General features: G+C 37.4%; 4 protein-coding genes across 4 annotated transcripts in view; 2 read left to right on the top strand and 2 right to left on the bottom strand.

The window, feature by feature from the left end:
- Positions 1-8,916, top strand: part of LOC126747375 (protein cab-1) — a 28,960-nt gene extending 20,044 nt beyond the window's left edge. The window contains exons 8-10 of the mRNA XM_050455952.1: positions 5,340-5,516; positions 5,573-5,666; positions 8,045-8,916. Coding sequence (XP_050311909.1) covers positions 5,340-5,516; positions 5,573-5,666; positions 8,045-8,143 — 370 coding nt within the window. The 3' untranslated portion in view covers positions 8,144-8,916. The remainder of the gene's footprint in view (positions 1-5,339; positions 5,517-5,572; positions 5,667-8,044) is intronic.
- Positions 8,917-9,424: 508 nt separating this feature from the next.
- Positions 9,425-10,575, bottom strand: LOC126747228 (uridine diphosphate glucose pyrophosphatase NUDT14-like). The gene is made up of 2 exons (XM_050455735.1): positions 10,045-10,575; positions 9,425-9,787 (listed from the first exon to the last, which is right to left on the bottom strand). The coding sequence occupies exons 1-2, from the start codon at positions 10,568-10,570 to the stop codon at positions 9,549-9,551; spliced, it is 765 nt and encodes a 254-aa protein (XP_050311692.1). The 5' UTR covers positions 10,571-10,575; the 3' UTR covers positions 9,425-9,548.
- Positions 10,576-10,855: 280 nt separating this feature from the next.
- LOC126747226 (ras-specific guanine nucleotide-releasing factor RalGPS2-like) overlaps positions 10,856-14,518 on the top strand; it is a 38,376-nt gene continuing 34,713 nt past the window's right edge. The window contains exon 1 of the mRNA XM_050455733.1: positions 10,856-11,040. The gene's annotated coding sequence lies outside the window, so the exon portion shown is untranslated. The remainder of the gene's footprint in view (positions 11,041-14,518) is intronic.
- LOC126747227 (uncharacterized) lies at positions 12,485-13,503 on the bottom strand. The gene is made up of 3 exons (XM_050455734.1): positions 13,355-13,503; positions 13,081-13,297; positions 12,485-13,024 (listed from the first exon to the last, which is right to left on the bottom strand). Exons 1-3 carry the CDS (start codon positions 13,442-13,444, stop codon positions 12,564-12,566), a joined length of 768 nt encoding a protein of 255 aa, XP_050311691.1. The 5' UTR covers positions 13,445-13,503; the 3' UTR covers positions 12,485-12,563.

Genomic DNA, 14,518 nt, shown 5'->3' with positions numbered 1-14,518 from the left:
CTTGGGTCAAATGGTTCCCCAGTTATCCCGATTTATTCATAAATTAATAAACTTCCAAAAGGTTGGCATAGCTGCTGCGTATTAGTCGAAAACTTAACCGGACCATCAGATTTTCACCAAGACTTCATTTGCCGCTTTATATTACGAAAACGCATAGACCGATATTAACGAAACTTATGTCAAATGATGCCCCAGTAATCCTAATTGATTCATAAAATAATAAATTTCCAAAAGGTTGGCATAGCTGCTGCGTATTAGTCGAAAACTTAACCGGACCATCAGATTTTTCCCAAGACTTCATTTGCCGCTTCATATTAGGAAGACGCATTAGCCGATATTAAGGAAACTTAGGTCAAATGATTCCCCAGTTATCTCAATTTATTCATAAATTAATAAACTTCCAAAAGGTTGACATAGCTGCTGCGTATTAGTCGAAAACATAACCAGACCATCAGATTTTTCACAAGGCTTTGTTTGCCGCTTCATATTAGGAAGACGCATTAGCCAATATTAACGAAACTTATGCCAAATAATGCCCCAGTAATCCTAATTTATTCATAAAATAATAAACTTCCAAAAGGTTGGCATAGCTGCTGCGTATTAGTCGAAAACTTAAGTGGACCATCAGATTTTTCCCAAGACTTTGTTTGCCGCTTTATATTAGGAAGACGCATGGGCCGATATTAACGAAACTTATGACAAATGATGCCCCAGTAATCCTGATTTATTAATAAAGAATTAAACTTCCAAAAGGTTGACATAGCTGCTGCGTATTAGTCGAAAACATAACCAGACCATCAGATTTTTCACAAGGCTTTGTTTGCCGCTTCATATTAGGAAGACGCATTAGCCAATATTAACGAAACTTATGCCAAATAATGCCCCAGTAATCCTAATTTATTCATAAAATAATAAACTTCCAAAAGGTTGGCATAGCTGCTGCGTATTAGTCGAAAACTTAAGTGGACCATCAGATTTTTCCCAAGACTTTGTTTGCCGCTTTATATTAGGAAGACGCATGGGCCGATATTAACGAAACTTATGACAAATGATGCCCCAGTAATCCTGATTTATTAATAAAGAATTAAACTTCCAAAAGGTTGACATAGCTGCTGCGTATTAGTCGAAAACTTAACCAAACCATCAGATTTTTCCCAAGACTTTGTTTGCTGCTTTATATTAGGAAGACGCATTAGCCGATATTAACGAAACTTATGTCAAATGATGCCCCAGTAATCCTGATTTATTACTAAAGAATTAAACTTCCAAAAGGTTTACATAGCTGCTGCGTATTAGTCGAAAACTTAACCGGACCATCATATTTTTCCCAAGACTTTGTTTGCCGCTTTATATTAGGAAGACGCATAAGCCGATATTAATGAAACTTAAGTCAAATGGTTCCCCAGTTATCCCAATTTATTCATAAATTAATAAACTTCCAAAAGGTGGGCAAAGCTGCTGCGTATTAGTCGACAACTTAAGTGGACCATCAGATTTTTCCCAAGACTTTGTTTGCCGCTTTACATTAGGAAGACACATAAGCCGATATTAATGAGACTTATGTCAAATGGTGCCCCAGTAATCCTGATTTATTCATAAAATAATAAACTTCCAAAAGGTTGACATAGCTGCTGCGTATTAGTCGAAAACTTAAGTGGACCATCAGATGTTTCCCATGACTTTGTTTGCCGCTTTATATTAGGAAGACGCATAAGCGGATATTAACGAAACTTGGGTCAAATGGTTCCCCAGTTATCCCGATTTATTCATAAATTAATAAACTTCCAAAAGGTTGGCATAGCTGCTGCGTATTAGTCGAAAACTTAACCGGACCATCAGATTTTCACCAAGACTTCATTTGCCGCTTTATATTACGAAAACGCATAGACCGATATTAACGAAACTTATGTCAAATGATGCCCCAGTAATCCTAATTGATTCATAAAATAATAAATTTCCAAAAGGTTGGCATAGCTGCTGCGTATTAGTCGAAAACTTAACCGGACCATCAGATTTTTCCCAAGACTTCATTTGCCGCTTCATATTAGGAAGACGCATTAGCCGATATTAAGGAAACTTAGGTCAAATGATTCCCCAGTTATCTCAATTTATTCATAAATTAATAAACTTCCAAAAGGTTGACATAGCTGCTGCGTATTAGTCGAAAACATAACCAGACCATCAGATTTTTCACAAGGCTTTGTTTGCCGCTTCATATTAGGAAGACGCATTAGCCAATATTAACGAAACTTATGCCAAATAATGCCCCAGTAATCCTAATTTATTCATAAAATAATAAACTTCCAAAAGGTTGGCATAGCTGCTGCGTATTAGTCGAAAACTTAAGTGGACCATCAGATTTTTCCCAAGACTTTGTTTGCCGCTTTATATTAGGAAGACGCATGGGCCGATATTAACGAAACTTATGACAAATGATGCCCCAGTAATCCTGATTTATTAATAAAGAATTAAACTTCCAAAAGGTTGACATAGCTGCTGCGTATTAGTCGAAAACTTAACCAAACCATCAGATTTTTCCCAAGACTTTGTTTGCTGCTTTATATTAGGAAGACGCATTAGCCGATATTAACGAAACTTATGTCAAATGATGCCCCAGTAATCCTGATTTATTACTAAAGAATTAAACTTCCAAAAGGTTTACATAGCTGCTGCGTATTAGTCGAAAACTTAACCGGACCATCATATTTTTCCCAAGACTTTGTTTGCCGCTTTATATTAGGAAGACGCATAAGCCGATATTAATGAAACTTAAGTCAAATGGTTCCCCAGTTATCCCAATTTATTCATAAATTAATAAACTTCCAAAAGGTGGGCAAAGCTGCTGCGTATTAGTCGACAACTTAAGTGGACCATCAGATTTTTCCCAAGACTTTGTTTGCCGCTTTATATTAGGAAGACGCATAAGCCGATATTAACGAAACTGATGTCAAATGATTCCCCAGTTATCCCGATTAATTTATAAATTAATAAATTTCCAAAAGGTTGGCATAGCTGCTGCGTATTAGTCGAAAACTTAACCAGACCATCAGATTTTCACCAAGACTTTGTTTGCCACTTTATATTAGGAAGACGCATAAGCCGATATTAACGAAACTTAGTTCAAATGGTGCCCTAGTAATCCTGATTTATTCATAAACCAATAAACTTCCAAAAGGTTGACAAAGCTGCTGCGTATTAGTCGAAAACCTAAGCGAACCATCAGATTTTCACCAAGACTTTGTTTGCCGCTTTATATTAGGAAGACGCATTAGCCGATATTAACGAAACTTGGGTCAAATGATTCCCCAGTTATCCTAATTAATTCATAAAATATTAAACTTCCAAAAGATTGACATAGCTGCTGCGTATTAGTCGAAAACCTAAGCGAACCATCAGATTTTTCCCAAGACTTTGTTTGCCGCTTTATATTAGGAAGACGCATAAGCCGATATTAACGAAACTTATGTCAAATGGTGCCCCAGTAATCCTGATTTATTCATAAAACAATAAACTTCCTAAAGGTTGACATAGCTGCTGCGTATTAATCGAAATCTTAAACGGACCATCAGATTTTTCCCAAGACTTTGTTTGCCGCTTCATATTAGGAAGACGCATAAGCCGATATTAACGAAACTTATGTCAAATGGTTCCCCAGTAATCCTGATTTATTAATAAAGAATTAAACTTCCAAAAGGTTTACATAGCTGCTGCGTATTAGTCGAAAACTTAACCAGACCATCAGATTTTTCCCAAGACTTTGTTTGCCGCTTTATATTAGGAAGACGCATAAGCCGATATTAACGAAACTTATGTCAAATGGTGCCCCAGTAATCCTGATCTATTCATAAAATAATAAACTTCCAAAAAGTTGACATAGCTGCTGCGTATTAATCGAAAACTTAAGTGGACCATGAGATTTTTCCCACTACTTTGTTTGCCGCTTTATATTAGGAAGACGCATAAGCCGATATTAACAAAACTTAAGTCAAATGATTCCCCAGTTATTCTGATTTATTCATAAAATAATAAACTTCCAAAAGGTTTACATAGCTGCTGCGTATTAGTCGAAAACTTAAATGAACCATCAGATGTTTCCCAAGACTTTGTTTGCCGCTTTGTATTAGGAAGATGCATAAGCCGATATTAACGAAACTTAGGTCAAATTATTCTCCAGCTATTCCGAATTATTCGTAAAATATTTTATTTCTATAAATTTAAGGTAGCTGCTTCGTATCTACCGACAACTTACCCGGACCCTCCGATTTTCACCAGTAGTTCGTTTGTCGCTTCATACGTAGAAGACGCGTTTGCAAATTTTTATGGAAACTGATGAAATGATCGTCTATATGTTCAGAATTATTAAGAAAATATTAGAATTTAAAAAAGTGAAAATGGCGGCTACCTACCGGCCGCCAGTGCGTAGCCGTTACCTTGAACACTTAAGTTGGAACTGTTGATCTTTCATGAATCACCGATTTTGACAAAAGACAGATCTAATAGTTGGTCGGATAACCTGTATAATTAATTGACTGTCAAAGCCTAACAAAATCAAGATGGCGCCGTCCAATCGGTCTCCATCTTGACCCTTGGCACCAGTTAGTCGACTCCCACCAAATAATTCACCGAAAACGCAATAAAAAAAAATTATAATAGCGAGCGTGGCTTTCCTACTCGTACTCCCATTTATCCCGCGCGATTCCGAAATTGAGTCCCGAAGCCTGAGGAATTCATTAATAATTCCCGCATTCCGGCCGAGGTCAGACGAGAAAAATGCCGGCATTCGACTGAGAAAAGGGATTAAGGGAGGCGAACTCGTAAACCCACATCATAATAACTTTCTGGAAAAACTAATGGGTCAATTAGTTTAATGGCTACGACCGTATTCATAACCTTTAAAGAAACCGCTTTTGGAAACCTATAGGGGCCAATATAACTTATCTCGCCTCCCTCCCCCTTCACTCTCTCCCTCGGGCGACAATAATAAATCCGGAGAACCGAAAAGCAGTTACAGAAATTCGCCATTTGCTTGCGCCCTTTTATCGCGGTGCCCCTAAGGGATCAAAAAAGCCCCGTTCTGCTTTGATAAGCGTCTAATCGGGACCATCCGGATGTAAACTCGGCGAGCCTTAATCCGATCCGAGACGCGTTCCCGGTCAGTTTGCCGGAGTGTTCCCTGACGATTACCCGCGCTTTTCCGAATTAAATTTACCACACGCATGTACCAACATGTAAAAGACTTAATTAGTAACGTGAAGAACGGACTGGTGCAAGTCACTAGGGACGCGTAAGTTTCACGCAGAACCAAACGATCCAGCTAAGATGTTTTTTATTCTTTTCAGCTTACAGAAGCACATGAAGAACGCCGAGGACACGGACTATCCGTCCTACGGGATAGTGGGGCCCAACAAGGACTACGAGAAGAAGAACAGGGATGAGGCGGGAGACAGGAAGCTCGCGCAGTCGGCTCAGATGTACCACTACCAGCACCAGAAGCAGCAGATTATCGCCATGGGGAGGTGAGGGAGGGTCTCCAGAGTGATTCTTTGGAATAACGGGACTCGTTTGTTTTCAGAAACACCCAGGGCCACGGATCCCAGTCCGATACGGATGAAGAGGAGGACGAGGAGGGCAATTATACCGTATACGAGTGTCCTGGACTTGCTTCCGTGAGTACCCATTAGGCTTTTTGTATTTTACCGTTTTTTTTTTGCTTAAAATGATGAACTTTTAACCTTAAAATCATCCAAAATTGTACATGTTCAAATAGAGTAAGAGCTCTTAGTGTATCCCTGTCTGCGCTGAGCAAAAGATACTGATGGGTTGCATTGTTTTACCAGCTAAATGAGCGAAGAAGGACTCTCCAACCCTCAAAGGTTCTCGTCCGCCATTTTGTCACTCAATAAAGGCTCATTTATTTTCATCGCTAAAATGGCAGACGAGATTAGACACTCTCTCACTACTGTTTACGCAGGTCAGCTTCTTGGTGGCCATTTTGTTAACCAGCAATGGCTAAACTAACCTTGAGAAGCTACAGATTCGGAGAATCATTGCCAAATATGAACCAGGGGAATCAGCACTCTCCATTCAACTTCTTGGCCGCCATTTTGTTAGAAAATAATGCCTAATCTAACCTTAAAGGGTAGTAAAGGCATCGTAGGGAACAAAATGGTGAACTATGACTAAGAGTGACAAGTCACCGTCACCATCTTGATAAAAATTCTAGATTTTCACCTAGACTTCGTTTGCCGCTTTATATTCGGAAGACTCGTTAGCCGATTTTGCTGGAAATTGAATCAAATGAGAGTCAATATAACCAGAAATATTGAAAAAGTATTTTAGTCCCAAAAAGTCAAAATGGCGGCTACGTACTGGTCACAATCTTAAAGGGAACCCCATATTTTCATCAAAGACTTTGTTTGCCGCGTTATAATAAGAAGACACATGGGCCGATTTTAACGAAAACTGAGTCAGGTGATTCCCCAGTTATCCAGAATTATTAATAAAATATAAAATCTTCAAAAAGTTAAGATGGCTGCTACGCATCCGTCGCCAACTTGACCGAACCCCATGATTTTGGCTAAGACTTTGTTTACCGAGTTATAATAGGAAGACGGATGGCCCGATTTGACTGAAAATTAGGTCAGGTGATTCCCCAGTTATCCAGAATATTTAATAAAATATAAAACTTTTAAAAAGTTAAGATGGCTGCTGCGTATCAGTAGCCAACTTGACCGAACCCTCAAATTCTGACCAAAACTTCGTTTGCCGAGTCATAATAAGAAGATACATGTGCCGATTTTAACGAAAACTGAGTCAGGTGATTCCCCAGTAACCCAGAATTATTAATAAAATATAAAACTTTTAAAAAGTTAAGATGGCTGCTGCGTATCCGTCGCCAACTTGACCGAACCCCATGATTTTGACTAAGACTTTGTTTACCGAGTTATAATAAGAAGACACATGGGCCGATTTTAACGAAAACTGAGTCAGGTGATTCCCCAGTTATTCAGAATTATTAATAAAATATAAAACCTTCAAAAAGTTAAGATGGTTGCTGCGTATCCGTCGCCAACTTGACTAAACCCTCAAATTCTGACCAAGACTTCGTTTGCCGAGTTATAATAAGAAGACACATGGGGCGATTTTAACGAAAACTGAGTCAGGTGATTCCCCAATTATCCAAAATTATTAATAAAATATAAAACCTTCAAAAAGTTAAGATGGTTACTGCGTATCCGTCGCCAACTTGACCGAACCCTCAAATTCTGACCAAGACTTCGTTTGCCGAGTTATAATAAGAAGACACATGGGGCGATTTTAACGAAAACTGAGTCAGGTGATTCCCCAGTTATCCAGAATTATTAATAAAATATAAAACTTTTAAAAAGTTAAGATGGCTGCTGCGTATCAGTCGCCAACTTGACCGAACCCTCAAATTCTGACCAAGACTTCGTTCGCCGAGTTATAATAAGAAGACACATGGGCCGATTTTAACGAAAACTGAGTCAGGTGATTCCCCAGTTATCCAGAATTATTAATAAAATATAAAACCTTCAAATAGTTAAGATGGCTGCTACGCATCCGTCGCCAACTTGACCGAACCCCCATATTATCACCAAGACTTGTCGAGGTATCATTCCCACGAAATATTAACGGATTACCCTCACACTCTGCATTCAACTTCTTGGCCCCCATTTTGTTAGCAAATAATGCCGAATCTAACCTCAAAAAGCATCAAAGACGTCATTAAAATGTTGGGCGATATATCAACAAGCCATTCCGCCACTCTTGTTTGCGCAGGTCAGCTGCTTGGCCGCCATTTTGATAACCGGTACCTGGATAAGGCGTACGAAATGTCACCAGATCATGCTCTTTATTTAACTTCTTGGCCGCCATCTTGTTTACAAATCATGCCTAATCAATTATTGAACGGCGCAGTTGCATGTATAAAACATCTGCGCACCTTAGTATTCTTGCTTGTACAAAATCAATGAATAACTTCCCTTGTAGTGAAAAGCTGAACGTTCACTCGATAAAATTCCAGATCGAGGGTCCGTTGGAGGTGAAGAACCCGATGTTCGACGACGACCAACTGCTCGCCACCCCCTCCCAAACCCCTTCCAGGCCTGAGGATCAACACTAAGCCGGCCGAAACGTACTTCTTTTGCACAAGATGATTATTTTTTATTAATATTAATTATTTAATGTGCCAAAAAAGTAAGGAATATATAAATGTTCTCAAAGCAGCAAGAGGAGGTTTTTTTTAATTCGGTGAGGTTCCTTACTTTTCTTGGCCCAAATCAATCGTATCTAATTATCATTAATATTAATGGAAGTAGATTTAGTGGTGAAATAACACACACACACACTCGTTGTAACCGAGTCTCACGTATAATTAATTAGAGTAACGTAGATATGTATGCTCGTCCGCCATTTTGTTTCCAATATGGCGTTTTTTTGTTTGGTTAGGGTTACATTTAAAAACCAAAATGGCGGATGGGGATCCTCATATAGAGCTGTAGTAGATTATAAATGTTAATGATTATATGTTCCTTTATCAAATAAAGTTTATTTAATAAAATTTTATACGGGGTGTCCCTTGTTAAGGCAGTATGAATCGATATGGCTGTACGACTGACGGTAGATTTTTTTATTAAAAGGGACTCCTATAAGCTTCTTATAGAATATGTACATTAAGATTTATTTTGGAATATTCTAGAATTATACAGGGTCCGCTTAAAGAGTTCAAATTTAAATAGAGTCAATTAAATATTGTTTTTTTTTTACGTAAAATAATGAGCCAGCAGACATATCTCTCTTGCAGAACCGGGGTGTGGTAATAAACTGATTTTATTTTAGGTTTTAAGATGACCAATTTTTGTTAGTCTACTCCGTTTAATAAATTATTTGGACGTATATTGTGTCTTTTTAGTAATAAACTGCATTAAATTTCCTTTTAAATGCAAAAAGTTTCATTAAAATTGGATAATTGGTTCAGGAGTTAAGGCCACTTTCGCCCAACCCTTTACCTAGGGTATCTGCCTTATTTTTCTAAGTAATTCAATAGGTGTTGGTTAAAATGCATGATGATTTAACTGAGAACATACATTTTATTAAAAGACAGCTAACAATGCCCTTTTAAATGCAACAAGTCTTATTAAAATCGGATAATAGGTTCAGAAGTTATGGACACTAACACCCAACTGTTTACCTAAGGTGTTCCTACGTACTTCAATTGGTATTTGTTCAAATGCATTGAAATTTAACTCAAAACATACATTTTATTAAGAGAATGATTAAAATGCTCTTTTAAATGCAACAAATTTTATTTAAATCTGATGATTACTTAAGGAGTTACAGGACCACCTGGGAGGAAAAATAAGAAAATTTAAATCTAAGGTTTATTTAGAACCAAAAACAAATCCAGTTTTTCATCAATTTTTATTACTCTCATCACTTAACCTAATACGGAATGAATATTAAACTTATTTGCACTGGTACACAATCAAATATATCACAAAATTGGGCAATGACTTTTACAATGTATATCACAAATTGGGAGCCTTGTTCAACAAAAACCAATAAATCGCATACATAAAACTGGGCGGACTGTTGATCACCTCTTTTTGAGTAACATATTTCTTAATTTCCTCTATGGTCATTTCAACCACCTCAATTAATTCATCATCGGTGCCACCCCCCGAGCCTGTTTTCATCTCGTCTGTCACTTCACAGTAGTAGGCTGTTTGGTGAGCGGCCGATGTACCGACTCCAGATTGGTAAGTACCTTTTGACAGAAGAAATCGGGATTTACAACCAAAATAAATTTTTGGTCAAGCCCCAAAATAGCCCTAACCCAATTAAGCTAGTCTTAAAGCACAAAACTAAGCCACTGGTAAGTCTATAATACATGCAAAACAACACAACAAAATGTTAAATATTAAGTTGTCTCCCTCAAGCAAACCTCCCTACATTAAACCACCAAACTCAGCCACTTTTAACTAGACAACACTAGCAAATAACGTTAAGTCATGCAGTACTTACTGATAAATTCAATTCGGTTCACTGGCACATCATATCCGCACTCCTCAAGAATCTCCTCCCTAGCAATCTCTACCAAGGGTAATTTCTTATCCACAATTCCAGCACATACCTCCAAAGTGATCCCACGTCTCGGAGGGTACTTCTCTGTATCAATCTCACAACCGACCTGCCGATCAGCTGGATCGATTGTCCCCAAATAAACCGCCGGCCTAAACTGTTTGACCAGCACCAAAACCCGCCTGGTAACATTGAAAATAACGATGGCGACGCTCTCGTGCACCCCCAACAGGTCCCAATCCTTTTTACGCCCGTTCTGGGTGAAGTGCATCCGATAGGGTTTCACGTAGATGGAGTTTTCGAGGGGGCGCATGATGACATCCGTTATTTTCTCCATTTTTGGAGGGTAGCGGGGTCGCTTGGCGCAAGACACCTCGATTTTCGACTGTAGAATTACGAGGAACGGCCTGAGGAGCCTTTTAACTGGGGCGTTTTTCGGGGTAAAATGTGAGGTTAGGACCGATGTCATGACATGTCATAATAAATGGATCACGTGATCTTTAGGGGGGAATGATTGGTCTGGATATTTAAATTCCTGTTTTGAATATTACATATTATTGAGACTTTTTGGAAGAGATAAAGCTATTTAATAAAATAAATTAATAATTATTCATACAGTTTTAGTAAATAAATTGATTTTTTGTAAATATAATTAGGTTAGAATAACAATCCCACGTGACTATCAGGCCTAAAACCCGCACCATGTCACGTGACACCCGAGGACCCACCGCGATTGGTCAATGGGTTTTTATTTTTATTTATAGTGAAAATTCTCGTTTGAGACAGGTGCGTTTTACTGAGTTTCCCAATAAAGAAGCCCCCTAAAAATTCCCAAGTTTACGTTGTATTTTTAGTGCTTTGCGCGTGGAATTCGTTTTAGGTGAGTTCGGGCGTGTGGGGCCCGGTATACGCACCCGAGAAATGCCGCTGTAAGAGCTGGTAAGTCCCATGTTTATTTCTAATGTTTTATTGAGGTTTTTCTATTAACAGTATATAAAAACGTTATTTGGAGGCTTTGTAGCCATATATTGACCTATTTTCACTTATATTTATATTGTAAAAATCACAATAATGATGCTGTAATGATGTGGAGTTGGGTGAGGCTGTTATGCCCCTAATTAGTTATATAGAGCCCCAAAGAGGCTTGGCAGTCTTTTGGGGCACTGGACGTGTTTTAATATGCATCCAGAATAGTCTGATTCATATTTTAATTTGTTTAGAGGGTTCTGGAAGGTCCTATTATTAGAACACACAAGAGGCAAGCGCCTTACAAGTTATACCACATAAAGTTGCCTAAATAAATGCCTTATTTAGATTTATGTACTGATTTCTTAGTAAACAGTCATAAAAATTATCATCTTTTGTACCTATCATTTAGTTTTATATATATTTAAATGTAATTAGGTGGGTACATTCACAAATAGTATTTGGTTCATTGACAACTTTGGTTCTATTGCTTGGATTTGTTTATTTTTTGTTTTCTGGGTTAGTTGGCATCTTCTCCAGCTAGCATTGAACAACTGAAACAAATCTATTAAATAGAACAGCTTTTTATTATAAATTTTGGCATGTATAGTTGGCCTCAGTGAAATTGCAAGTGCCTCGGTCCATAAATCTGCTTCTACTTCTTGGATTCAAACCATTTTTACTTTCAAAGTAAATTGAAGGTCTTCTTATGTAACATTGAAAGATTGAACCAAATCCATACTATAGAACAGTTTTTATCCAAATATTTGAAGGTCATTTCTAGCTGAAATGCAGTCGAGTCATGTATATTGGATAATTTGGTTCACAACCCAGCTTCTACTCCTTGGATTTGTTTAATGATTACTTTACTTAGTTAGTGGGCATCTTCTCCAGCTAACATTGAAGAACTGAATCAAATTCGTGGACTAGAACAGCTTTTATGACAATATTTGGAATGTCTAGTTGATTGCAACAAAATCTCCTTCATGTGAGTCCATAAATCAGTTTCTACCTCTCGGATTTGTACCATTTTTACTTTAAAAATTACTTCAATGTGTTCTTAAGTAATATTGAAAAATTGAAGCGAAACCATACCATAGAACAGTTTTTATTCAAACCTTTGAAGGTCATGTCTATCTGAAGTGCAGTTTAGTCAAATACATCAGTTAACTTGGTTCATAACTCAGCTTCTATTACTTTAATTAAAGAAACTAAGCTGATCCATTGAATAGAAGAATATTTATGCTATGGAAAGTTGCCCTTAGGTACCTTGGTGCATTATTCTGCTTCTATTGGTGTCATCTGGTTCATTGTTGCTATAAAAGTTGGCTTATTTTTATCAAGATATAGAGCGAATCTATGTAGTTTTACCTGTAACAAAACATAAACCTTTTAAAGTTTTAAAGCAGAAAACACACAAGTGCTCACTGATTTATTTATAAACAGTTTATTGACTTTGGACATTAAGCTTATCTCTAAGAGCAAGGTCAACACCATTATTCTCTGGTGTCATTATTGAAAACATTCTGTGCACAATTAGTAATTTCCCCCACAACATAGTCGACATATATCCGCCAACTTGTTTCACACTCCAAAACAACTTCAGGCATCTTTTCCTCTAACTGAACAGCCACAGCGCCCACAGTCTTTTCCAATAAAACACCCTCAGAGTGGAACAAAGTTATGCCTAGATGCACCTCGGTGAGCAACTCCCACAGGCAAGTGTTCTGAGCTGGTTGGTTTTCCCTCAGTAGACAGTAGTCCATAGTTGTCTCATATTTGGAGAGATTGTTGGTTTGGTCATTGTGTAATCTATCCAAAGAGAGTTCCAGGTACATCAGGATTACTGTGGAGTATTCGGTGTAAGTGTGGCCAAGGGTTTCTGTTGTGTTAATGATGGCTTTGGCTTGATCGAAGTCAAGTTGGTTGAGGAGAAGGCAATTTGATATATCCATGCCTAAATAAAGGATCATTGGCTAGTTATTGGTTAGAATTTAAATTAAACAAACCCACCTAAGTTTTTAGCTTGCGCTTCCAGGTCAGATATTTTTTTTGAAGCATTATTGTAAGAGAATGTCTCTTGGAGCCCCCCAGTCAAATTTGCAATAATGTGGTTTGTTTGGCTAAAAGCTTCCTCAGCTATTTTGTAACTGTTTTCAGACAGTAGTGAGTACAAGTTCTTGTATTCATTGATTTTCTGGTAAACTTGTTTGGTTAAGTTGCCTTCAGCCTATAATGACAAGTGGCTCAAATTAAAATTATTTTTATTTCCTCAGTAGGTACTTACTGCAATAGCTGACACGGCGGCTAAAAATATCAAGGCTTTATGCAACATTTTGCTTATCGGGGTTAGACTGATTGTTTTTTTAATATACATTTTTGTTATCAGGTATTGTGTGGAGTGTATCAGACTTCAGTTATTTTAAGACTTCTTGGAAGTAGGTGTACAGATTATCCATAAACATTTTTTTTATTTTGTAATTTTTATTTTTGGGATGCAAGTCATCGGTTTGCCTAAGTGGGTGCTTCATGTTTCTCAAATTCCCAAACTTGAGGTAGTAATTGTAGGTCTCAATGAGCCCTATTAGATGCACTAAAAACTTGCATATAACGCCACTGAGTGCTCCAGGAGGTCCATTTTACTCCCATGATGTAATACATTATACCTGACATTCACACACTCTAGTACAACAAATGATAGCAGGAAATAACAGATGTGTAACGGCCGTTCCTTAAAAAAACTTTCACATCCACGTATTATGTGCATCGTTAGATTTTATCACCGTCATTATTGCTTCATTATGATCTTAATTTAACGGGGGGTTATCGTAAAGTACTTGCAGTACTTCTAGGAAAATTTTAAAATTTTAAAGGTTGCCTAAGGGCCAAAAGCCTGGTTAGAGTATTGACTTTCTTTGAAATTCCCTTAAGCCTCACTGAGATCTTCTTGTGTGCCCCTCGTATTAATATATGAAATTAAACTGGTTTCGGTGCCATAATGAATCAAGTTTATTATAATGTTGTCCGATGGTTGCCTGAGGGCGCATTTAAATGATCGGAAGTTCGTCTACCTGGTTTATGTGGTCATAGATAGGATAGCAGGGCCGGGTTTTTGGTTTTTAGGGGTTTTCTAGAGTGGTAAATTTTATTTATAAGCGATTTAAATTAAGTTGGATTTATATGGGATCTATGCTCTTATCTCAATGTTTGATAAAATAGTCAAAGTTAATATAAATATAAAAATACGAAAATTAGTATATTCACAAATATACTTACATACATAAAGCTAAAACACATAGCAGAAATACATTAAGCAGGTTCAAGTAGGTGGTAAAAATTTAAACATTGTTAGAATATATAACATAAAATGCCAAAATGTACCATCTAAGTAGTCTGCATGTTGATAAGATGCATATGACATAAGCAACTTCTTTATTAATATTTTTTTTAA

This window comes from Anthonomus grandis, chromosome 19, assembly GCF_022605725.1.
Source record: "Anthonomus grandis grandis chromosome 19, icAntGran1.3, whole genome shotgun sequence".
In the NCBI taxonomy this organism is placed as follows: Eukaryota; Metazoa; Arthropoda; class Insecta; order Coleoptera; family Curculionidae; genus Anthonomus; species Anthonomus grandis.
This window is presented reverse-complemented; position numbering and strand designations above follow the sequence as displayed.